The sequence below is a fragment of the Elephas maximus genome, chromosome 11 (assembly GCF_024166365.1).
Source record: "Elephas maximus indicus isolate mEleMax1 chromosome 11, mEleMax1 primary haplotype, whole genome shotgun sequence".
Classification (NCBI taxonomy): domain Eukaryota; kingdom Metazoa; phylum Chordata; class Mammalia; order Proboscidea; family Elephantidae; genus Elephas; species Elephas maximus.
This window is the reverse complement of record NC_064829.1, coordinates 98584988-98609717: the sequence shown is the minus strand read 5'-3', so window position 1 is coordinate 98609717 and position 24730 is coordinate 98584988. Positions and strand designations below refer to the sequence as shown.

Here is a 24730-nt window from a genome sequence, read left to right as displayed (position 1 = left end):
ATAGTGCAGGTTGCTAATGAGTCTTCCTCCAATCCTGATGCCCTGTTCTTCTTCATATAGTCCAGCTTCTCGTATTATTTGTTCAGGATACAGATTAAATAGGTATGATGAAAGAATACAACCCTGACGCACACCTTTCCTGACTTTAAACCAATCAGTATCCCCTTGTTCTGTCCGAACAACTGCCTCTTGATCTATGTAAAGGTTCCTCATGAGCACAGTTAGGTGTTCTGGAATTCCCATTCTTCGAAGTCTTATCCATAGTTTGTTATGATCCACACAGCCAAATGCCTTTGCACAATCAATAAAACACAGGTAAACATCCTTCTGGTATTCTCTGCTTTCAGCCAGGACCCATCTGACATCAGCAACGATATCCCTGGTTCCACGTCCTCTTCTGAAACCACCCTAATTTCTGGCAGTTCTGTCGATACACTGCTGTAGCCGGTTTTGAATGATCTTCAGCAAAATTTTGCTTCTTTGTGATATTAACGATATTTTTCCATAATTTCCACATTTGGTTGGATCACCTTTCTTGGGAATAAGCATAAATATGGACCTCTTCCAGTCAGTTGGCCAGGAAGCTGTCCTCCATATTTCTTGGCATAGACGAGTGAGTACCTCCAGCGCTGCATCTGTCTGTTGAAACATCTCAATTGATACTCCATCAATTCCTGGAGCCTTGTCTTTCACCAATGCCTTCAGAGCAGCTTGGACTTCTTCCTTCAGTACCATCGGTTCCTGATCATCTGGACCAATGAGGAACAGCATGATAAACGGAGAAAAGATTGAAGTTGTCAAGGATTTCATTTTACTTGGATCCACAATCAACAGCCATGGAAGCAGCAGTCATGAAATCAAAAGACGCATTGCATTGGGCAAATCTGCTGCAAAGGACCTCTTCAAAGTGTTGAAGAGCAAAGATGTCGCCCTGAAGACTAAGGTGCGCCTGACCCAAGCCATGGTATTTTCAATCACATCATATGCATGTGAAAGCTGGACAATAAGAAAGACCGAAGGAGAGTTGACGCCTTTGAGTTGTGGTGTTGGTGAAGAATATTGAATATACCATGGACTGCCAAAAGAACAAACAAATCTGTTTTGGAAGAAGTGCAGCCAGAATGCTCCTTAGAGGCAAGGATGGCAAGGCTGCGTCTTACATACTTTGGACATGTTGTCAGGAGGGATCAGTCCCTGGAAAAGGACATCGTGCTTGGCAGAGTACAGGGTCAGCGGAAAAGAGGAAGACCCTCAACAAGGTGGATTGTCACAGTGGCTGCAACAATGAGCTCAAGCATAACAACGATTATAAGGATGGGGCAGGACCGGGCAGTCTTTCCTTCTGTTGTGCATAAGGTCGCTATGAGTTGGAACTGACTCGACAGCACCTAACAACAACAACAAAAACAGGTAACTAAGAAGGAGCCCTGGTGGCACAATGGGTAATTGGCTGCTAACTGAAAGGCTGGTGGTTTGAACCCACCCAGTGGCTCTGCGGGAGAAAAGACCTGGTGATCTGCTCCTGTAAAGATTGCAGCCTAGAAAGCCCCATGGGGCAGTTCAACTCTGCCCTATAGCATCACTATGAGTCCGAATTGACTCCAGGGCACCCAACAACAACATGTCTGCTTAAGTTCCTCCTTCTTGACTGTGATAATTTCTCAAAAGGTCGTTGTGGTTTTCCCCCTTTTTCTTTTCTTTTTATTGTGATAAAATTATATATAGCAAAACATTTGCCATTTCAAGTTTTTTCAAATTGTGGTAAAAATATATATAAGAAAAGATTTGACAATTCAACAATTTTTACATGTCTTATCAGGAGGGATCAGTCCCTGGAGGACATAAAGCTTGGTAAAGTAGAGGGTCAGCAAAAAAGAGGAAGACCCTCGATGAGATGGATAGACACAGTGGCTGCAACAATGGACTCAAACACAGCAACAATTGTGAAGATGGTGCAGGACAGCGCAATGTTTCCTTCTTTTGTATATAGGGTCACTGTATGCTGGGACCGACTAGCTGGCACCTAACACAACGTCAGCGACACATTCTTCAGTCAACATTTTTTTACGTGTACAATTCAGTGACATTAACAATGTTCATCATGTTTGTTCCTTTTTTTTTTTTAAATTGTGCTTTAGATGAAGGTTTACAGAGCAAATTAGTTTCTCGTTAAACAATTAATGCACATATTGTTTTATGATATTGGTTGCCAACCCCACGACATATCAGCACTCCCCCCTTCTCGACCTTGGGTTCCCCCATTTCCATTCGTCCAGATTTCCTGTCCCCTCCTGCCTTCTCCACCTTGCCCCTGGGTTAGTGTGCCCATTTAATCTCATATACATGGTTGAGCTACATGTATTATTATTTGTTTTATGGGTCTGTCTAATTTTTAGTTGAAGGGTGAACCTCAGGAATGACTTCAGTACTGAGTTAAAAGGGTGTCCAGGGGCCATACTCTCGGGGTTTCTCTAGTCTCCAATGTGATCCCTTCCAGAGCAGTTGGTGGTGGTAACCAGGTACAATCTAGTTGTGCTGTACTCAGTTTCTTGAGGCCTTGGTAGTTGTGGTCTGTTCCTTGTTTCTGATGGCCTCAACAGTGTAGAGAAGCACTGGTCAGGGTTATTGTAGGATGCCCTCTACTGGGATTTGTCTAATGTTTTCCATCACGGTTATACTGAGGTTATGGGTTTTGGCAGAGGAAAACCATAGAGGTGAAGTTCCTTTACGGATTGAATTGTGTCCCCCAAAAAGACATGCCAATAGTTTTAACCTCACATCTGTGAGTGACCTTATTTGAAATAGGGTCTTTGCAGATATAGTTAGTTAGGCTAGGTCATACTGGGCGGGTGGGTGGGCCCTAACCCAATATGACTGGTGTCCTTACAGGAAGAGGAAAAGACACACTGACAGGCACAGATGGGAGACGGACACGTGAAGACGGAGGGAGAGACTGGAGTGATGCAATCCAAGCCAAGAAACGCCAAGGATATCCAGGAACCACCAAACGCTACAAGAGGCCAGGAAGGATCCTCTTCTAGAGCCTTCGGAGAGAACATGGCCCTGTCAGTACCTTGATTTCAAACTTCTAGTCAGCAGACCTGTGAGACAATACATTTCAGTTGTTTAAAGCCACCCACTTTGTAGTAATTCGTTACGGCAAAAACAAAAAAACAAACCCATTTCCATCAAGTTGCTCCCAACTCATGACCTCTGCATGTTTGTCAGGGTAGAACTGTGCTCAGTGAAATTTTCTTGGCTATAATCTCATGGAAGCAGATCACCAGGCCTTTCTTCTGTGGTGCCACTGGTTTGAACCACCAACCTTTAGGTTAGTAGTCAAGTGGAAACCATTTGTGCCACCCAGGAACTTTTGGAAACTAAGACATCACCTATTTCCTGTGACCACCCCACTCCTGTGGCTCTCCTCCTGAGGTCCTGGCCTAGGGGGGCCCTTGCTGGTCTCTGGCAAGTTCTGCACCTCTCTGCCCTATTGCTTTCATCTGGGGAACGAGAAGTAGAAAGAGGCAGGGGATCTCCCAGGAACCTTGGGCTGCTGAGCTTCCTCTTCTGTGGACAGTCCCTGTCCCTCCCTGCCTGGGGCTTCCTGTTGGAGCTTCCTTCCCAGACAGATAGACCACCCCAGAAGCCAGAGGGTGCCAGGTCCAGTTCCTCCAACTGCAGAGATGCTGCTGCTACTGCTGCCCCTGTTGTGGGGGATCAAGTGTGTTGGGGGCTGCAGGTCTCAGGCAGGGGCTGGGGCTTCCACTAATCTTTGGTCTCCCAAAGGGTCCTGGGGTCTGGATGACAGATACCAGCTACAGGTGCAAAAGTCGGTGGCGGTGAAGGAGGGTGTATGTGTCTTCATACCCTGCACCTTCTCCTACCCCACGTCCCACTGGAGGGTCTCTACCCCAGTTCTGGGCTACTGGTTCCGGAAAGGGGCCAATAACATCATTCGCAACAGGGATGCCCCTGTGGCCACAAACAACCCACATGGGGAAGTAAAAGAGGAGACCAAAGGCCGATTCCACCTCCTTGGGGACCCCCAGAATGGGAGCTGCTCGCTGGTGATCAGAGATGCACAAAAGAGGGACACGGCTGTGTACTTCTTTCAGGCGGAGAAAGGAAATCATGTGAGATTTAGTTTCATGAAATACAAGCTGTCCCTGCAAGTGACAGGTACGGAACTGGCTCGAGGCGGGCTGGGCAGAGGAGTCACTGTGGAGGAACGCCATGGTCGGGCTAGGATCCCCCTCTCTCTGACCCAGGCCTGACACAGAAGCCTGATGACTATGGCCCTGACACCCTGGAGCTGGGACACCTGGTGACACTGCTCTGTGTGTTTACCAGGAACTCTGAAGGCTCTCAAGCCCCCACCTTCTCCTGGCTGGGGGCGGCTGTCTCTCCCCAAGGAACTGGGCCACGAGCCTCCCTCTTTTCGGCACTCACCCTCACACTGAGACCCAAGGACCACAACACCAAGCTTACCTGTCAAGTGGACTTCTCCAGAAATGGTGTGAGCACCACGAGGAATGTCCGACTGAATGTGACTCGTGAATTTGGGGGCAGGACTTTGGACTGTGCGGACAGGTCAAGTGTACCAGTAGGTGAGAAATCGCCATGGCATCTAGCAGACAGGAGCACGGGAGGGCCCCTGGGAGGAAAAGCGGGTCTGGGAAGTTGCCTTCGCCTTGGGAGGTGACTGGGTGGCACCCACAGCATCACTGTCCTGCTGCCAGGTGAGGGGGGTGTCACTGGGGCTGAGGCTTGGGGGAAAGGAGTGTTGATTCTAGAACTTGGGGCAGCGGCACTGGGGTTGGAGGGAAGGGATATGTTTGGGGTTGGAGGGCTGGGGGCTGATGAAGAGGAGAGCTCACGTTCTGTCGGAGGATGGGGCTCGAGAGTCCTGGGGCTCAGAGGGAAGTCACCCTAAATTTTGCTCGTCAGCAGGGGAACCTGAGCGTGGGAGAGAATTTGTTCAGGTGGCCTTCGTGGGAGCTAGTTTTGCCTCCCTGCTCTTTTTCTGTCCCTGCCTCATCTTCCTCATGTGAGTGTCCTCCCTTAGGGTGAGAGGGGGCGTGGGCTCTCGAGTCCCCGAGAGTCCCAGGTGGAGGGATCTGAATGGGGCAGTGGTTGCTGTGAGAATTGAGTCTTGGGCCAGAGATTCAGAAAACCAGTTGTTGTTGAGTTGATTCTGATTCCTGGTGACCCCCTGTGTGTCAGAGGATACCTGTGCTCCACAGGGTTTTCAATGGGTGATTTTTTGAAAGTAGATGGCCAGGTCTTTCTTCCACAGTATGTCGGGGTGAATTTCAATTGCCAACCTTTCTGTTAGTAGCCTAGTGCAAAGTATTTGTGCCACCCAGGGACCTAGGAACTTGAAAACCAAAGATCAAAAACCAAACTGGTTGCCATTGAGTCAGTTCCAACTCTTGGTGACCCCTTGTGTGTCAGAGTAGACCTGTGCTCCACAGGGCTTTCAGTGGCTGAGTTTCTGGAAGTAGGTTGCCAGGCCTTTCTTTTGAGGCACCTCTGGGTGAGTTTGAACAGCTAATTTTTGGTTAGTAGTTGAGTTCATAACTGTTTGCAGCACCCATAGACTCCAAAAAAATTAAGCCCCTGGCAGAGATTCATAGAGTCCCTGGGTGGTACAAACGGTTAAGGGCTTAGCTACTAAGTGAAAACTTGGTGGTTCAAATCCACCCAGAGGCGCCTGGGAAGAAATGCTGGCTATCTCTTTCTGAAAAAAAAAAAAAAAAATCAGCCACTGAAAACCTTATGGAGTGTAGATCTACTCTGACACACATGGGGTCACCATGAGTTGCAGCCGACTCGATGGCAACTGGGAAGAGATTCAGAACAGGGTTAAGTTCACACCCTTGAGCCCAGCCTTCTAGGAAGGGGCTCATGTTCTCCTAATAAAAGTCATCAGGCTAGACATGGTGCCCAAGCCCCTTCCAGCCTGGGTCTGCCCTTCTAGCCACTTAGGCAGTAGTCCTACCCCAAGCCCTGAGCCAGTTTCCTGAAGGTCCTGGGTTCCTCTCTTAGGGTGAAGCCCCGGAGGAGGAAGGCAACCAAGACAGCAGCTGAAGAATGGGTTGCCCCCTCTGTCTTGGGCACCATTGCGTCGGTGAGTGATGAGTCCTCTGTCCACAGAGGTCCCATCTGGTCACCAGTCTCCTCTGATGCCTTAGGTTATCATTTTGCCCCAATAGGCTTTTTCTCCTGGGTGCCATCAATCCAGTTGCCCAGTCCAGTGATCCAGGTGTCACCTCCCTCTGCCTTCTGCCTTGTCTCCCAGAGCTGGAGGATCACCAGGGCCTGTTGAGCTCCACCTGGGCCCTTCCTGTCCCCACCTCCTCATTTCTGTCTGGACCCCTGGCCCACTTTTTCCCTGCTTCCCCAAGACAAAATGACAGAGGGATCTCCCCAGAATAATTACTGTCAACTACAATGTTCAAGAGTCCCCAAGACCATTTTCACTTCTCAAACCAATTGCAAATTTGGAGGAACAAAGACACTCCTACTTCTGATACAAATTGAAAATTTGGGGGACCCAAGACCACCCTCACATCTGAAACCAATAGTAAATTTGGGGTATCCAAGACCACTCTCACTTCTGATACCAATTGCAAATTTCGGGGACCCCAAGAGTACCCTCACTTCTGACATTAGCTGCAAATTTGGGATAACCATAACACCGCCCTCACTTTTGATACCAATAACAAATTTAGAGGAACCAAGACAACTCCACTTTTGACACCAAGTGTGAATTTGGGGACCCTAAGACCACCCTGACTTCTGACACCAATTCTTTACTGCACACCTACTTGCCCCTGAGCTTACACACCTCAGGCTCCTCCTTATTGCCTAATGAATCAAGTGCAAACTCCTTAATTCCCCTCAAGGCCTGACAAGTTCTAACTGTAGAGGTGTCTCACCTTCCTCTTGCCCGGTCTCCCACCCACCGTGCCCCCACGTTGCGTCCAAGCACAGACACGCCTCCACGCTCTAGACAGCTAGCTATGAGTTGGAATCGACTAGACGGCACCTAACAAAAACAACAGGGGCCCTGGTGGTGGAATGGTTAAGCGTTCGGCTATTAACCCAAAGGCTGGCAGTTCAAACTCACACAGCAACTCCACAGAAGAAAAGATCTCCCTATCTGTTCCCATGTCACCGGTATTCAGATACCAGCAGGGTCCCCATGGAGGATAGGTTTTAGCTGAGCTTCCAGACTAAGACAGACTAGGAAGAAGGACCCAGCCGTCTACTTCTGAAAAGCATTAGCCAGTTAAAACCTTATCAATAACAGCAAAACATTGCCTGATACAGTGGTGGAAGATGAGCCCCCCAGATTAGAAAGCACTCAAAAAATGCCTGGGGGAGAGCTGCCTCCTCAAAGTAGAGTTGACCTTAATGACGTGGATGGTGCAAGCTTTCGGGACCTTCATTTGCTGGTGTGGCACGACTCAAAATGAGAAGAAACAGCTGCAAACATCCATTAATAATCAGAATCTAGAATGTGTGAAGTATGAATCGTCAAAAATGAAATGGAACATATAAACACCAATATCCCAGGCATTAGTGGGCTAAAATGGACTGGTATGGGCCATTTTGAATTAGACAATCATATAGTCTACTGGTTATAGTCTACTATGCTGGAAATGACAACTCGAAGAGGAATGGTGTTACGTTCATCGTCAAAAAGAATGTTTCAAGATCTATCCTGAAGTACAACACTGTCAGTGATAAGATAATATCCATACGGCTACAAGGAAGACCAGTTAATACGACTATTATTCAAATTTACGCACCAACCACTAGGGCCAAAGATGAAGAAACAGAAGATTTTTATCAGCTGCTGCAGTCCGAAATTGATCAAACACGCAGTCAAGATGCATTGGTAATTACTGGTGATTGTAATGCGAAAGTTGGAAATGAAGAAGGATCAGTAGTTGGAAAATATGGCCTTGGTGATAGAAACAATGCCAGAGATCGAATGATAGAATGTTGCAAGACCAACGACTTCTTCATTGCAAATACCTTCTTTCACCAACATAAACGGTGACTATACACATGGACCTTGCCAGATGGAACACACAGAAATCAGATTGACTACATCTGTGGAAAGAGACGATGGAAAAGCTCAATATCATCAGTCAGAACAAAGCCAGGGGCCGACTGTGGAACAGACCATCAATTGCTCATATGCAAGTTCAAGATGAAACTGCAGAAAATCAGAGCAAGTCCACGAGAGCCAAAATATGACCTTGAGTATATCCCACCTGAATTTAGAGACCATCTGAAGAATAGATTTGACGCATTGAACACTAGCGACCGAAGACTAGATGAGTTGTGGAATGACATCAAGGACATCAAACGTGAAGAAAGCAAGAGGTCACTGAAAAGACAGGAAAGAAAGAAAAGACCAAGATGGATGTCAGAGGAGACTCTGAAAACTTCCTCTTGAGTGTCGAGCAGCTAAAGCAAAAGGAAGAATTGATGAAGTAAAAGAACTGAACAGAAGATTTCAAAGGGCCTCTTGAGAAGACAAAGTAAAGTATTATAATGACATGTGCAAAGAGCTGGAGATGGAAAACCAAAAGGGAAGAACACGCTCAGTGTTTCTCAAGCCGAAAGAACTGAAGAAAAAATTCAAGCCTCAAGTTGCAATAGTGAAGGATTCCATGGGGAAAATATTAAATGATGCAGGAAGCATCAAGAGAAGATGGAAGGAATACACAGAGTCACTATAAAAAAAGAATTGGTCGACGTTCAACCATTTCAAGAGGTGGTATATGATCAGAAACCAATGGTACTGAAGGAAGAAGTCCAAGCTGCTCTGAAAGCATTGGCGAAAAACAAGGCTCCAGGAATTGATGGAATATCAATTGAGATTTTTCAACAAATGGATGCAGCGCTGGAGGTGCTCACTCGTCTATGCCAAGAAATATGGAAGATAGCTTCCTGGCCAACTGACTGGAAGAGATCCATATTTATGCCTATTCCCAAGAAAGGTGATCCAACCAAATGTGGAAATTATAGAACAATATCATTAATATCACACGCAAGCAAAATTTTGCTGAAGATCATTAGAAACCAGCTGCAGCAGTGTATCGACAGGGAACTGCCAGAAATTAGGGTGGTTTCAGAAGAGGACGTGGAACCAGGGATATCATTGCTGATGTCAGATGGGTCCTGGCTGAAAGCAGAGAATACCAGAAGGATGTTTACCTGTGTTTTATTGACTCTGCAAAGACATTCAACTGTGTGGATCATAACAAACTATGGAAAACATTGCGAAGAAAGGGAATTCCAGAACACTTAATTGTGCTCATGAGGAACATTTACATAGATCAAGAGGCAGTTGTTCGGACAGAACAAGAGCATACTGATTGGTTTAAAGTCAGGAAAGGTGTGCGTCAGGGTTGTATTCTTTCACCATTCCTATTTCTGTGCGCTGAGCAAATAATACGAGAAGCTGGACTATATGAAGAAGAACAGGGCATCAGGATTGGAGGAAGATTCATTAACAACCTGCGTTATGCAGATGATTACAACCTTGCTTGCTGAAAGTGAAGAGGACTTGAAGCACTTACTAATGAAGATCAAAGACCACAGCCTTCGTATGGATTTCACCTCAGCATAAAGAAAACAAAAATACTCAGAGCTGGACCAATGAGGAACATCATGATGAACGGAGAAAAGATTGAAGTTGTCAAGGATTTCATTTTACTTGGATCCACAATCAACAGCCATAGAAACAGCAGTCAAGAAATCAAAAGACGCATTGCATTGGGGAAATCTGCTGCAAAGGACCTCTTCAAAGTGTTGAAGAGCAAAGATGTCGCCCTGAAGACTAAGGTGCGCCTGACCCAAGCCATGGTATTTTCAATCACATCATATGCATGTGAAAGCTGGGCAGTGAATACGGAGGACCGAAGAAGAGTTGATGGCTTTGAATTGTGGTGTTGGCAAAGAATATTGAATACACCATGGACTGCGAAGAGAACGAACAAATCTGTCTTGGAAGAAATGCAGCCAGAATGCTCCGTAGAGACCAGGATGGCGAGATTGCGTCTTACATACTTTGGACATGTTGTCAGGAGGGATCAGTCCCTGGAGAAGGACATCATGCTTGGCAGAGTACAGGATCCGTGGAAAAGAGGATAGACCCTCAACAAGGTGGATTGACACAGTGGCTGCAACAATGAGCTCAAGCATAACAGCAGTTGTAAGGACGGCACAGGCCCAGGCGGTGTTTCATTCTGTTGTGCCTAGGGCTGCTACGAGTTGGGACTGACTCGACGGCACCTAACAACAACAACAATCTGCTCCCATAAAGATTACAGCTTAGGAAACCCTATGAGGCAGTTCTCCTCTGTCACATGGGCTTGTTATGAGTCAGAATTGCGTTGACAACAAAAGGTTTGGTTTTTTGGTAACACAATTTCATAATTGCACCCAGATGCCTGAACCTGTGAGATACTGAGAGCTACCGAAGGCAGAGTCCCAAAAACCCAAAACCCATTGCAGTTGAGTTGATTTCTACCCAAAGCAACCCCATGTGACAGATAGAAGGGCCCATTGGGTTTCCAAGGCTGTAATCTTTACGGGAGCAGATTGGCACGTCTTTTTTTCTGTGGAGCGCCTGGTGGATTCAAACAGCCGAACTTTTGGCTGGTATCCGAGCACTTAACCACTGCGTCACCAGGGCTCCTTATGGCACTGTCCAGTCCTGAGCAAATCCCTGTCCTCATCACATCACTCCATTCTTGTGCATCCTACCACAATTTGCAATTAGTCATTTCTTTGACTACTGGTTTCCTGTCTGCCTCCCTTACCACACTGGAAGCTGTGTGAGGTCAGGTATGTTGTCTGCTTAGTTCCACTCTGAACATCCAGGGTCTGGCACAGGGGAGGTGTTCAATAAGACAGGGGACGCTGGAGTTAGAGAGTCCTGGGCATGAATCTAGCCCTCACCACTAATTCAGTGTGTGATTTTGGGATATTTACTTAGCGTCTCAGCCTTAGCTTCTCCATCTGACAAACGTGGATAATAATACCTTCCCAGAAGCCCCTGACTGGCACAAGAGGTTAAATGTTTGACTGCTAGCTGAAAGGTTTGCACTTTGAACCTACCCAGTGGTGCCTTGGAAGACAGGCCTGGTGATTTGCTTCTGAAAGGTCCCAGCCTTGAAAGCTCTATGGAGCAATTCTACTCTGCACATGTGTGGGGTTGCGACACTCGACGGCAACTAACAACAATAACAGTACCTCCCCAGTGGGTTTTGGGAGGATTTTATGGACTGGTAGTTGGTGAGCAAGGACCAGGCATTGTTGTTGTTGAGTGCAGTCCAGTAGATTCTGACTCTTAGTGACCCCATGTGAGAATAGAACTGCACCATGGGCTTTCTAGGATGTAATCTTAATGGAAACAGATTGCCACATCTTTCTCCCTTGGAGCCACTGGGTGGGTTCCAACCACAAACATTTGGGTTAGCAGCTGAGCGCTTAACCCTTGTTCCACCAAGCCTCCTTAACCAGGCATTATTCCTCTTAAATAGTTGTTGCATGAATAAGGATCTGGCGTATGTTTATGGAATGAATGGATCAAAGACCAAATGCTTGGTTTTCAGGTTTGCTTGTGGAGCCTACTTCCTTCTCTTGGCACCTGTTATCCAACGTTGATTCCCTTCTCCTCCCTCCACTCAAGATCACTGGCAGGAGTCCCAGCCAGGGGACCCCCCCAGAGTGCCCACCCCCCAACGTGGTCATATTCACCTCAGGAGAAGAGTGGGAACTACATTACACCTCCCTCCTCTTCCGTGGGCTGAGTCCCCGGAAGCCTCAGGGCCAGGAGGCCACCAGCACCACCAAGCACTCAGAGATCAAGATCCACCTGTGAGGACTTGCCCAGAGCCCAGGTCTGGCTGGAGGGCCCAGGGCTTCCCTGGGAAGGGACACTTGAGGGGTATTCCAGAGTCAACAACTCTTCACGTGAACAGGATAGAACTACTGTATGGATGTGGCACAAGGGTTAAGTGCTGGGCTGCTAACTGAAGGTTGGAGTTTCAAACCCACCAGCCTTGGAAATCCTATGGGACAGTTCCACTCTGCCTTATAGGGTTGCTATAAATTGGAGTGGACTCGATGGCACCTAATAAGAACAATATGGGAGTGTCACAGTGTGGGAACAGGCAGAACTGGGCTCAGCTCTCAGCCTCATCACCAACTAAGAGCAGGTATGTGAACAGGTCACCTTACCACTCAGTTTCCTCCTCTTTCAGACGGGCAAAACAAACCTAAGTCACAGGGTTGTTGTGAGGAGTCAGGAAGTAATTAACGTGGTGCATCTGTTATGGACTGAATTGTGGCCCCCTTAGTATGTGCTGGAATCCTAATACCTACACCTGTGGAAGTGAGCCCTGGTGATGCAACGGTTAAGGGCTAGGACTTCAGCTGAACTTTAGGGGGCACGATTCAGTCCATAACACTGGGGACCCCAACCTGTGATATAGTATCTATTTAAAAATAATAAAGATAACTCAAATAATAACACATTTGAAAGTCAGCCATTTAAGAATGTGTATCAATGAAATCACTATAGAATAAAGATTCACTGTGGAAAAAAGTGTACTAGAAGTGTACACCAGTCAGACAAAAACTTGTACATCAATACTCATTGTTCCTCAGACAACGTGTCCCCAACTAGTTGGTGGTGATCATTCCCTCCTAACCAAACTTGCCACTGCATAAGTGCCCTTTGGATGCTGACCATATTTGAAACTCTGATGATCCCGGAAGGGGCCATTACAGTTCGACATTTTAAATTTTCACTGTGCTGAGTGGACAGGAAGGCAAGGCAAGGCAGGTGGTATGGATTGCATTAAAAAAACAAAACAAAACCCGTTGCCCTCAAGTTGAGTCTGACTCACAGCAACCCTATATATGGGTTGAATTGTACCCCTAAAAACATTCGTGGAAGTCCTAACGCCAGGGCCTGTGAACATGATCCCGTTTGGAAATGAGGGTTTTCTTTTGTTATGTTTATGAGGTCAGATAGGAGTAGGATGGGTCTTAAACCCACTTCCTTCTCAGTGGTATCTTATAAAGGGGAGTGTAGGCACAGAGAGACACACACGGGGGAAGACAGCCCGTGAAGATCTGTCTACAAGCCAAGGGATGCCAAGAAACCCCTGGGGCTATAGAAGCTGGATGTGACCAGGAAAGACCTTTCCTAGAGCCCACAGAGAGAGAGCACAGCCCTGATGATGCCCTGAATTCAGACTGCTAGCCTCCAGAACAGTGAGAAAATAAATCATATTCTTTAAAGCCACCCTCTTTTTGTGGTGTTTCTGTTACAGCAGTTCTGGGAAACTGAGACAGTGGTCAGCACCGAGTGGCTCTTTCGCTTGGTGGTGATGTTTGTTGAACATCTGGCTTGAACAACTAAATGGACAGAGGTGTCTACAGACAATATCTTTTTTTTAAGATTAACTTTATTGTGTTTAGGTGAACATTTACAGGGCAAGTTAGTTTCTCATTCAAAAATTTATATACAAATTGTTTTGTGACATTGGTTGCAATCCCTGCAATGTGTCAGCATTTTCCTTTCCCTTTTTTTCCACCCTGGGTTCTCTGTGTCCATTTGTCCAGTTTTCCTGTCCCTTCCTGCCTTCACTTCTTTGCTTTTGGCCAAGTGTTGCCCATTTGGTCTCCTATACTTGACTGAAGTAAGAAGCACGTTTCTCATGGGTGTTATTGTTTCTTGTATAGGCCTGTTTAATCTTTCTCTGAAAGGTGGACTTTGGGAGTGCCTTCAGTTCTGAATTAGCAGGGTGTGCGGGGGCCATAGTCTCTGGGGTTCCTCCAGTCTCTGTCAGAACAGTAAGTTTGGTCTTGTTTTGTGAATTTGAATTTCATTCTCCATTTTTCTCCTGCTCTGCCTGGAACCCTCTACTGTGATCCCTGTCAGAGTCATTGGTGGTTGTAGCTGGGCCCCATCTAGTTCTTCTGGGTTCAGTCTGATGGAGGCTGTGGTTCATGTGTTCTATTAGTCCACTGGACTAATATTTTCCATGTGTCATTAGTTTTCTTCATTTTCCTTGGTCCAAATGTGATGGAATCAATAGATGTCTTAGTTATCTAGGGCTGCTATAACAGAAATATTACAAGTGGATGGCTTTAACAGAGAGAAATGTATTCTCTCACAGTCTAGGAGGCTAGAAATCCAAATTAAGGATGTCAGTTCCAGGGGAAGGGTTTTTTTTCCTCTGTCGGTTCCAGGAGAAGGTCCTTGTCATCAATGCTCTCTGGTCGAGGAGCACCTCAGTGCAGAGACCCTGGGTCCAATGGATGTGCTATTCTGGCTCTTGCTTCTTGGTGGTATGAGGTCCCCCTGTCTCTCTGTTTGCTTCTCTCTCTTATATCTCAAAAGAGATTCACTTAAGACACAACCTTGTAGATTGAGTCTTGTCTCATTAACATAACTGCCTCTGATCTGCCTCATCAACATCAGAGAGGTAGAATTTACAACACAAAGGAAAATCACGTCAGATGACAGAACGGCAGACAATCACACAATACTGGAAATCATGGCCTAGCCAAGTTTACACATATTTTTTGAGAACACAATTCAAACCATGACATGTATTTTAGATTGCCACTAGCAAGCTTTTAAAACCCAAGAAGGTACTCACTCGAGTAGGATGTAGAACATTTTCTTGATGAACTATGTTATGCCATTTGACCTAGGTGTCCCTGAGGCCATGGTCCCCAGCCATCGGCCCCAGCAACTTTCTCTCTCAAGGTGTTTGGATGTGTCTAGGAGAAGTAGGAAGAGGCAGAGGATATCCCAGGAAACTTGGACTACGGAGGTTCCTCTTTTGTGGACAGTCCCTCCCCCTCCCTGCCTGGGGCTTCCTGTCAGAACTTCCTTCCCAGACAGACAGATGGACCCAGAAGCCAGAGGGTGCCAGGTCCAGCTCCTCCAACTGCAGAGATGCTGCCACTGCTGCTGCTACTGCTGCGGCTGTTGTGGGGGATCGAGTGTGTTGTGGGCTGGGGGTCCCAGGCAGGGGCTGGGACTCCCACTCATCCTCGGTCTCCGAAAGGGTCCCAGCTTCTGGATGACAGATACCAGCTGCAGGTGCAAAATTCCGTGATGGTGCAGGAGGGCCTGTGTGTCTTCATACCCTGTACCTTCTCCTACCCCCCAGATGGCTGGATCGACTCTGACCCAGTTATTGTCTACTGGTTCCGGCAAGGGCCCAATAAAATCAATCAGAAACGAGATGTTCCAGTGGCCACAAACAACCCACAGAGGGAAGTAAAAGAGGAGACCAAAAGCCGATTCCAGCTCCTCGGGGACCCCCAGGCCAACAACTGCTCCCTGCAGATCACAGGGGCCCAGAAGAAGGACGGTGGGAAATACATCTTCCGGTTGGAGAGAGGAGAGCAGAAGTTCAGTTACAAGGATACGCTGCTCACGGTGAAGGTGACAGGTACGGAAGGTTCACAAGGAATCGATGTGAGGGACAGGGGATCTTCGCTCCTCAGCTTTACAGGGGGGATGGTGGAGCATGGTTGGTTCAGGGGTGGGTAGAAGCCTCCCTCAGGGGCACATACTGGGGTCCTGTGTTTCCTTTGCAAAGCTTTTTTTGTTTTTCCTTTATTTTTAATTTTTTATTGTTGTTGAGAATATACACCAATTCAACAATTTCCACATGTACAATTCTGTGACCTTGATGACATTCTTCGAGTTGTGCAGCCATTCTCACCCTCCTTTTCTGAAAGTTGTTTAATTTTTTTAACCTTTTTTTATTGTGGTAAAACACACTAAACCTAAAATGTACTATTTTAACTATTTAAAAATGTATAATTCTGTGGTATTTAGTCCCTGAGTGGTGCTAATTGTTAAGCGCTGGTCTACTAGCTGAAAGGTTGGTGGTTCAAGTCCAAACAGAGGTGCCTTGGAGGAAAGGCCTGGTGATCTGTTTCTGAAAGGTCACAGCCTTGAAACCCTTATGGAGTGAAGTTCTGCTCTGCACACATGGGGTCACCATGAGTCACTACCAACTTGACAGCAACTACCAATAATAACAAGGACCTTCAGAGGGGACGGTGGTGGTTCAGTGGTAGAATTCTCGCCTTTCATGCAGGAGACCTGGGTTCAATTCCTGGCGTATGTACCTCACGCACAGCCACCACCTGTCTGTCAGTGGAGGCTTGCGTGTCACTGTGATGCTGAACAGGCTTCAGAGGCGCCTCCAGACTAAGACGGACTAGGAAGAAAGGCCTGGAGATCTATTTCTGAAAATCAGCCAGTGCCAACCCTACGGATCACAATGGTCTGATCCCATTGTGCCTGGGGTCCAGGAGTTGGGGCAGATGGCAGATAACATCAAATATGTTCACAACATTGTACAGCCATCACCATTCTCTAGTTCCAGAACTTTCTCTCTCCCCTTCTCTCCTCCCAGCACTGACAAATGTCCCCGATATCATCACGGGATCCCTGGAGTCTGGCTGCCGCAGCCATGTGACGTGTTCTGTGCCCTGGGCCTGTGACAAGGGGACACCCCCCACCTTCTCCTGGATGGGCACTGCCCTCAGGTCCCAGGGATCTCACTCTGAGGCCTATGGCTCCTCGGTGATCATGCTGACCCCTGGCCCGGAGGATCACGGCACCAACCTCACCTGCCAGGTGACCTTCCCCAGAGCTGGGGTGACCACACAGAGGACCGTCATGCTCAATGTTTCCTGTGAGAGCCTGTGGAGGAACGGGGGCAGGGGGAACTGGTGCCTGCATCCTAGGGTCATGGGTTGTCATGCAGGGCTGCAGGAAGGACACACGCCTCCTTCACTTCCTGTTTCTGTAGCTCCCCGGGGGACAGGGCTGTTCTAATTCTGTTCCACACCCCATCTCTCTGTGCCAGATGCGCCCCAGAACCTGACCATCAGCTTGCTCCGGGGAAAATGCACAGGTAGGGTCGGAGCCCCCTCCCCGTGACTGTGATGGGAGCAGGACCCATTAGGGGGTAGGAGCCCCTGGGGGCACAAACGGTTAAGCACTCGAGTACCAGCCAAAAAGTTGACAGTTCAAACCCACCCAGAGGTGCCCAGACAGGCCTGGAGATCTGCTTCTGAAGGTCTCAGCCTTGAAAACCCTATGGAGCAGTTCTACTCTGCAAACATGGGGTCACCATAAGTCAGAATCGACCCCAGGGCGACTAACAGCAACATTAGGGGCATTGAGTTTGTGTTCATGGTGGTGGAATGATTTGGAAAAGGGCAGTGACAATGGCTGCACAACTTGGAGAATGTCAACAGTGACACTGAATTGTGCATGTAGGAAGGGCTGACACGGTGTATATTTTGCTCGTCCAGACTTTGATAAGGAGAGAGAACTACTGTAATAGGGAGAACACTCAGAAATCCACCAACGGCTTGAGTTAGAAAGTATTTTTCTTTTCTAGAGATGAGAGTAAACGGGGCTAGAGAAAAAGTGTGGGGAAGCGGGATGATAGGGCGGTGAGTTCGGATAGTAGCTCAGAGAATGTTTTACGGTGAGGCTGCCTGTTCTCAGGAGGGACCATTAACAAGGGCAGTCCCTGGGTGGGGTAAACGGTTAACACGCTCACCTGCTGACCCAGAAGTTAGTGATTCAAGTCCACCCAGAGGTGCCCTGGAAGAAAGACATGATGCTCTACTTCTGAAAATCAGCCACTGAGAGCCTTATGGAGCACAGTTCTACCTGACACACACGGGGTCGCAATGAGTGCTGGTTTTCAGCGCTGATGAGGTTGGGGTGGAAGTGGGGAGTGACTGCTTAATGGGCGGGGTTTTCCTTTTAGGGTGTTGAAGACAAAAGTTGATTGTGGCAACAGTTGTGCAACTCTGTGAATATACTAAAAACTTGAATTGTACACTTTCTGTGGGTGGTAAGGCTCCTGGGTGGTGCAAACGGATTGCGCTTGACTACTAACCTAAAGGTTGGCAGTTGGAACCCACCCAGTGGCACTGTGGAAGAAAGACCTGGCGATCTTCTTCTGTAAAGACAACCTTACGGGGCACAGTTCTCTGTAACACACGGGGGCATCCTAGGTTGGAATGGACTCCACGGCAATGGGTTATTGCATGTCCGAATTTACAAAAAAAAAAAAAATTGTATGATATGTGAATTATATCTCGATAATGCTGCTTAAAAAATGGCCTGTGCGGATCCCTCTCCCCCATCCATAAATAAACAAATGAATGAAAATACAATAAATTGTGAGGAAGAGATAGAGCTCCAGAGCCCCAGGCCTGGGGTCAGCTCTTTCTGTGTCTGTGTGTCTGTCTCTCTCTGTCTCATTGTATCTCTGTCTCTGTGTCTCTATGTGTGTCTCTCTGTTTCTCTCTCAGTCTCTTTGTCTCTCTTCCCCCAGAACTGAAATATCTAGAATACCTGGGGAATGGCTCATCTCTTCCAGCCCTGGAAGGGGAATACCTGCGCCTCCTTTGTGTCGCTGACAGCAACCCCCCCGCCACTCAGAGCTGGGTCAGGGGGAGACGCCCGGTTAGCCCCTCGGAGCCCTGGGACCCCAGGGTCCTGGAACTGCCTCGGGTTCAGAAGGAGGACGAAGGGGAGGTCACTTGTGCAGTTCAGAACCGGCTGGGCTCCCAGCACATCTCTCTGCGCCTCTCTGTGCTCTGTGAGTGTGGGGACCCCTGGAGGTAGGGCTTCCAGGTCCTGGTTGGGAGGGGCCGTCGCTGAGCCCTCCCCTCCCTCCACACAGACGCCCCCCAGCTGCTCCGCCTCTCCTGCTCCCGGGAGGAGGAAGGTTTGCACTGCAGCTGCTCTGCCCGAGCCAGGCCGGCCCCCTCCCTGCGCTGGCGGGTTGGGGACTGGCTGGTAGAGGAGAACAGCAGCAACACCTCCGTCAGGGTCACCTCCAGCTCCACCGGGCCCTGGGCCAACAGCTCCCTGAGGCTCGGCGGGAGGCTCAGCCCTGGCCTCAGACTCTACTGTGAGGCCCAGAACGACCAAGGCGCCCACAGTGTCTCTGTCCTGCTGCTGCCAGGTCTGGGGGTCGGCTTGGGTGAGGCTTGGGGGCAAGGAGTGTCAATTCTAGAACTTGGGGCAGGGGGGCTGTGGCTGGAGGGAATTGGCGTGTTTGGGGTTGTGGGCTGAGGGCTGATGAAAAGGAGAGCTCACATTCTGTGGGAGGAGGGGGCTTGAGGGTCCTGGGCTCAGAGGGAAAGCGCCCTAAAACTGGTTCGTCAGCAGGGGAACGTGAGCGTGGGGGAGAATTTGTTCAGGCGGCCTTCATGGGAGCTGGCCTCACCACCCTGCTCTTTCTCTGTCCCTGCCTCATCTTCCTCATGTGAGTGTCCTCCCTTGGGGTGGGAGGGGGTGTGGGCCCTGGGGGCCCTGAGAGTCCCAGGTGGAGGAATCTGAATGGGGCAGTGGTTGCTGTGAGAATTGGGTCTTGGGCCAGAGATTCAGAAAGCCAGTTTCCACAGAGTTGATGCCAACTCCTGGAGACTCCATGTGTATCAGAGCAGAACTGTGCTCCACAGGGTTTTCAGTGGCTGATTTTTCGGAAGCAGATTTCCACCCTTTCTTACACAGTGCTGCTGGGGTAGATTTGAACCATCAACCTTTCTGTTAGTAGCTGAGCACAAACCATTTGTGCCATCCAGGAACTTGAGAACCAAAAACCAAAAACCAAACTAGTTGCTGTTGAGTAAATTCCAACTAGTGGCGGCCCCATGTGTGTCAGAGTAGAGCTGTGCTCCATAGGGTTTTCAGTGGCTGATTTTTTGGCAACAGATGGCCAGGTCTTTCTTTCCAGGCACCTCTCGGTTGGTTCAAACCACAAGCTTTTGGTTAGCAGTTGAGTGCTTAACTGTTTGTGCTACCCAGGGACTCCTGAAAAATTAAGCCCATGGCAGGATTCAAAGAATCCCTGAGTATTGCAAACCGTTAAGTGCTTAGCTGCTAACTGAAAGGTTAGTGGTTCAAATTCATCCAGAGGCGCCTCAGAAGACAGGCCTGACAATCTGCTTCTGAGAGGTCACAGCTGTTGAAAATCCTTTGGAGCACAGCTCTGCTCTGACTCACATAGGTTCACCATGAGTCGGAATCAACTCCATGTCAAGTGGGAAGAGATTCAGCAGGGTAAATTCCCACCCCTGAGCCCAGCCTTCGAGGAGGGAGCTCGTGTTTTCCTAATAAAAGTCATCAGGCTAGACATGGTGCCCACTCCCCTCAAGGCCTGGATCAACCCTTCTAGCCTCTTAAGCAGGGAGCAGTAGTCCTACCCGAAGCCCTGAGCCAGTCGCCTGAAGGTCCTGGGCTCCTTCCTCAGAGTGAAGACCCGAAGGAAGAAGGCAACCAAGACAGCAGCTGGAGGATTGGATGCCCCCTCTGTCTTGGGCACAATCACATGGGTGAGTGTGAAGTCCTCTGTCCATGGAGGTCCCATCTTGCCTCCCCAGGATAACTGTCAGCAGGTTCCTCTGATGACTTAGGTTATCATCTTGCCCCAATAACTTTTTCTCCTGGGTTCCCATCAACCTGGTTGCCCAGTCCAGTGACCCAGAAGTCACCTCCCTCTCCCTTCTGTCTTATCTCCCAGAGCTGGAATATCACCAAGGCCTGTTGAGCTCCACCTGGGCCCTTCCTGTTCCTACCTCATCTGTGTCTGTACCCCTGGCCCACTGTCTCTCTACTTCCCCAAGACAAAATGCCGGAGGGATCTCCCCAGAATAATTATTGTCAACTACAAAGCTCAAGAGTCCTCAAGACCATGTTCTCTTCTAACACCCATTCCAAATCTGGAGGACCCCAAGACCACTCGCACTTTTGATACCAACTGCAAATTTGGGATAACCATAAATCACCCTCACTTTTGATACCACCGACAAGTCTGGGGGAACCATGACACCCCAATTCTGACACCAGCTGCAAATTTGAGACTCAAGACCACCATCACTTCTGACACCAATTCTTAATTGCACAGCCCCTTACCCCTGAGCTTACACGCCTCAGGCTCCTCCCTATTGCCTAGAGAATCAAGTGCAAACTCCTTAATTCCCATCAAGGCCTGACAGGGTATAACTTTAGCGGTATCTCACCTTCCCCTCTCCATGTCTGCTACCCACCGTGCCCCCACTTTGTGTCCCAGCTACAGACACGCCTTGATACTCCAGCCATCTAGCTATAAGTTGGAACCGACTCAAGGGTACCTAACAAAAACAACAGGGCCCTGGTGGTGGAATGGGTAAGTGCTTGGCTATTAACTGAAAAGTTGGCAGCTGAAACCCACCTAGTGGCTTTGCAGAAGAAAAGACCTGCCCATCTGCTCCCATGAAGATTACAGCTTAGGAAACCCTATGGGGCAGTTGTACTCTGTCACATGGGCTTGTTATGAGTCAGAATCGCCTTGACAACAATGGGTTTGGTTTTTTGGTAACACAATTGCAACTAGATGCTGAACCTTTGAGGTATTGAGAGTTCCCTTAGGGCAGGGTCCCAAAAACCCAAAACTCATTGCTGTTGAGTCAATTTGATCCGTAGTGACCCCATGTGACAGATAGAAATGCCCCATAGGGTTTCCAAGGCTGTAATCTTTACGAGAGCAGGTTGGCAGGTCTTTTCTCCTGTGGAGCTCCTGGTTAGTTGGAATGGCTGACTTTTTGGTTAGCAGCTGCACACTTAACCACTGTGTCACCAGGGCTCCTTAGAGCAGTGTCCAGGTCTGAGCAAATCCCTGTCATCATCATGTCACTCCATTCTTGTACATCCTACCACAATGTGCAATTAGATAGTAATTTCATTGACTACTGGCTTCATGTCTGCCTCCCCTACCACAGTGGAAGCTGTGCGAGGTCAGGTATGGTGTCTGCTTAGTACCCCACTGGACGTTCAGCGCCTGGCATGGTGTGGTGTTCAACAAGACAGTGGGCACTGGAGTTAGAGAGCCCTGGGCATGAATCTAGGCCTCACCACTAATTCAGTGTGTGATTTTGGGATATTTACTTAGCGTCTCTCAGCCTCAGCTTCTCCATCTGACAATGTGGATAGTAGCACCTTCCCAGGAGCCCCTGAGTGGCATAAACGGTCAAGTGTTTGACTGCTGGCCGAAAGGTTGGCACTTTGAACCTGCCCAGAGGTGCCTTGGAAGACAGGCCTGGTGGTTTGGTTCTGAAAGGTCCCAGCATCTAAAATCCTAAGAAGCAGTTCTACTCTGCACACATGGGGTCGACACTCAACCACGACTGACCACAATGACAGTACCTCCCCAGCGGGTTTTGGGAGGACTCTATGGACTGGTAATCTGTGAGCAAGGGCCAGGCATTTTTGTTGTTGGGTGCTGTCTAGTCGACTCTGACTCATAGTGACCCCATGTGAGAACAGAATTGTCCCGTAGGCGTTCTAGGCTGTAATCGTAACGGAAACAGATTGCCACATCTTTCTCCCTTGGAGCCACTGAGTGGGTTCCCACCACCACTATTTGGGTTAGCAGCCAAGCAGTTAACCATTGTGCTGCCAGGGCTCCTTAACCAGGCATTACTACTCTTAGATGTTTGTTACATGTTTAAAGGTCTGGTAAATGTTTTTGGAATGAATGGATCAAAGACCAAATGCTCGGTTTCTGGGTTTGTTTGCGGAACCCGCTTCCTTCTTCTGGCTCCGATTATCCTACTTTGAGTCCTTTCTCCCCTCTCCACTCAGAGTCACCGCCAGGAGTCCCAACCAAGAGGCTCCCCAGTCTGCCCACCCCCGGATGTGGCCACCCCCACATTGGGAGAAGAACAGGAACTCCATTACGCCTCCCTCGTCTTCCATGGGCTGCGGCCCCGGGAGCCTCAGGGCCAGGAGGCCACCAGCACCACAGAGTACTCGGAGATCAAGATCCGCCAGTGAGGACTTGCTCAGAGCCCAGGTCTGGCTGGAGGGCCCAGGGCTTCCCTGGAAATGGACACTTGAGGGGGATTCTTGAGTCAACAGCTCTCCTCCAGAACAGGATTTAACTACTGCATGGGTATGGCCCAATGGTTAAGTGCTGGGCTGCTAACTGAAAGGTCAGAGGTTCAAACCCACCAGCTGCTTCATGGGAGAAAATTGTGGCATTTTGCTTTTGTAAAGATTACAGCCTTGGAAATCCTATGGGACAGCTCTATTCTGTCCTATAGGGTCTCTAAGAGTTGGAATTGACTCAATGGACCTGACAAGAACAACTTGGGAGTTTCACAGTGTGGGGACAGGCAGAACTGGGCTCAGCTCTCAGCCCCATCACCAACTAATAGCAGGAGTTTGAACAAGTCACCTGATTGCTGAGTTTCCTCCTCTGTCAACCAGGCACAACAAACCTAAGTCACAGGGTTGTTGTGAGGAGTCAGGAAGTAATTAACGTGGTGCATCTGTTATGGACTGAATTGTGCCCCCCAAAGTATGTGCTGGAATCCTAACCCCTACACCTGTGGAAGCAAGCCCTGGAGATGCAACGGTTAAGGGTTAGGACATCAACAGAACTTTAGGGGACACGATTCAATCCATAACACCGGAGATCCCAACCTGTGACATACTATCTATTTAAAAATAATAAAGGTAACTCTAATGATAATACATTTGGAACTCAACTACTTAGGAATGAAATCTCTATAGAATAAAGTTTCACTGTGGAAAAAAATGTACTAAAAGTATACACCACTCAAAAACTTGTACACGAATATTCATAGCAGTACTATTCATAATAGCCCATAAGTGGAAGCAGCCCAAATGTCCATCGACTGATGAATGGATAAACAAAATGTGGCCTATCCATACAGTGGAATATTATTCAGCCATAAAAAGGACTGAAGTAGTGATACATGCTACAACGTGGGTGAAGCTTAAAAACTCTAGGGCATGTGAAAGAAGCCAGTTGCAAAAGCCTATACATCGTGTGATTCCATTTATATAAAATGTCCTGAATAGGTAAATCTACAGAGACAGAAAGCAAATTACTGGTTAGGCCTGGGAGGAATGTGAGGATTGGAGGGTGCTACCTAACGGGTACAAGTTTTCTTTTTGGGGTGACAAAAAAATTGGTTGTGGTGATGGTTGCAGAACTCTGTGAACATACTAAAAACCATTGAATTGTGCACATTTAAATGAGTGAGTTGTATAGTCTGTGACTGATGTCTCAATAAAGTTGTTATTTGCAAATTCTAATGTTTAACCTGTTCCTTATGTTTAAGGAGTGCCTTTTTTTTTTTTTTTTTCAGATAATATCTTACTGTGTTTTTGGTGAAGGTTTACACAGCAGTTTAGGTTCCCATTCAACAATTTCTACACAAGTTGTTCAGTGACATTGGTTACATTGTTCGCAATGCATGAACTTTCACCTTATTTCTGTTCTGGTTATTCCGTTTCCATTCATCTAGTTTCTCTGCCCCCTTACATTCTCATCTTTGTTTTAAAGTAATTGTTGACTGTGGTCTCATATAGGTGATTGTTTAAAGTTCCCAAGTACTTACAGGTGATATTCATTATTTTTTGAGCCGATTTATTGTTTAGCTACCAGGTGACCTCAGGGGTTAGTTTTGGTTTAAGATTTGAAGTGTATCTCAGGGCAATAACCCCTGGGAGTCCTTCAGTGTCAACCAGTCCAGTTGGTCTGGTGTTGTTACTAGGAATTTGAGGTTCTATTCCACATTTTTATTCCATTCTGTTAGGGTCTATCTATCA

The 24730-nt window shown here is 47.9% G+C and overlaps 2 protein-coding genes across 6 annotated transcripts; both read left to right on the top strand.

The window, feature by feature from the left end:
- The first annotated feature begins 3686 nt into the window (after positions 1–3686).
- Positions 3687–11914, top strand: LOC126086237 (sialic acid-binding Ig-like lectin 11). Its single transcript, XM_049902401.1, has 4 exons — positions 3687–4182; positions 4272–4593; positions 6052–6133; positions 11723–11914. The coding sequence occupies exons 1-4, from the start codon at positions 3687–3689 to the stop codon at positions 11912–11914; spliced, it is 1092 nt and encodes a 363-aa protein (XP_049758358.1).
- A 2925-nt stretch (positions 11915–14839) lies between these two features.
- Positions 14840–24191, top strand: LOC126085224 (sialic acid-binding Ig-like lectin 13). Of its 5 annotated transcripts, none has more exons than XR_007519208.1 (8): positions 14840–15512; positions 16491–16772; positions 16947–16994; positions 18438–18704; positions 18789–19091; positions 19277–19376; positions 20289–20445; positions 22733–22750. XR_007519208.1 is itself a non-coding variant. In XM_049900368.1 (8 exons), the coding sequence occupies exons 1-8, from the start codon at positions 15011–15013 to the stop codon at positions 22922–22924; spliced, it is 1776 nt and encodes a 591-aa protein (XP_049756325.1). In that variant the 5' UTR covers positions 14844–15010; the 3' UTR covers positions 22925–24191. The 5 variants fall into 5 exon arrangements, 4 of the variants coding, with proteins under 4 accessions (XP_049756325.1, XP_049756327.1, XP_049756326.1 ...); XM_049900368.1 differs by having other exon boundaries at positions 14844–15512; positions 20364–20445; positions 22733–24191; XM_049900370.1 differs by having other exon boundaries at positions 14845–15512; positions 18789–19073; positions 19280–19376; positions 20364–20445; positions 22733–24191.
- The last annotated feature ends 539 nt before the right edge of the window (positions 24192–24730 follow it).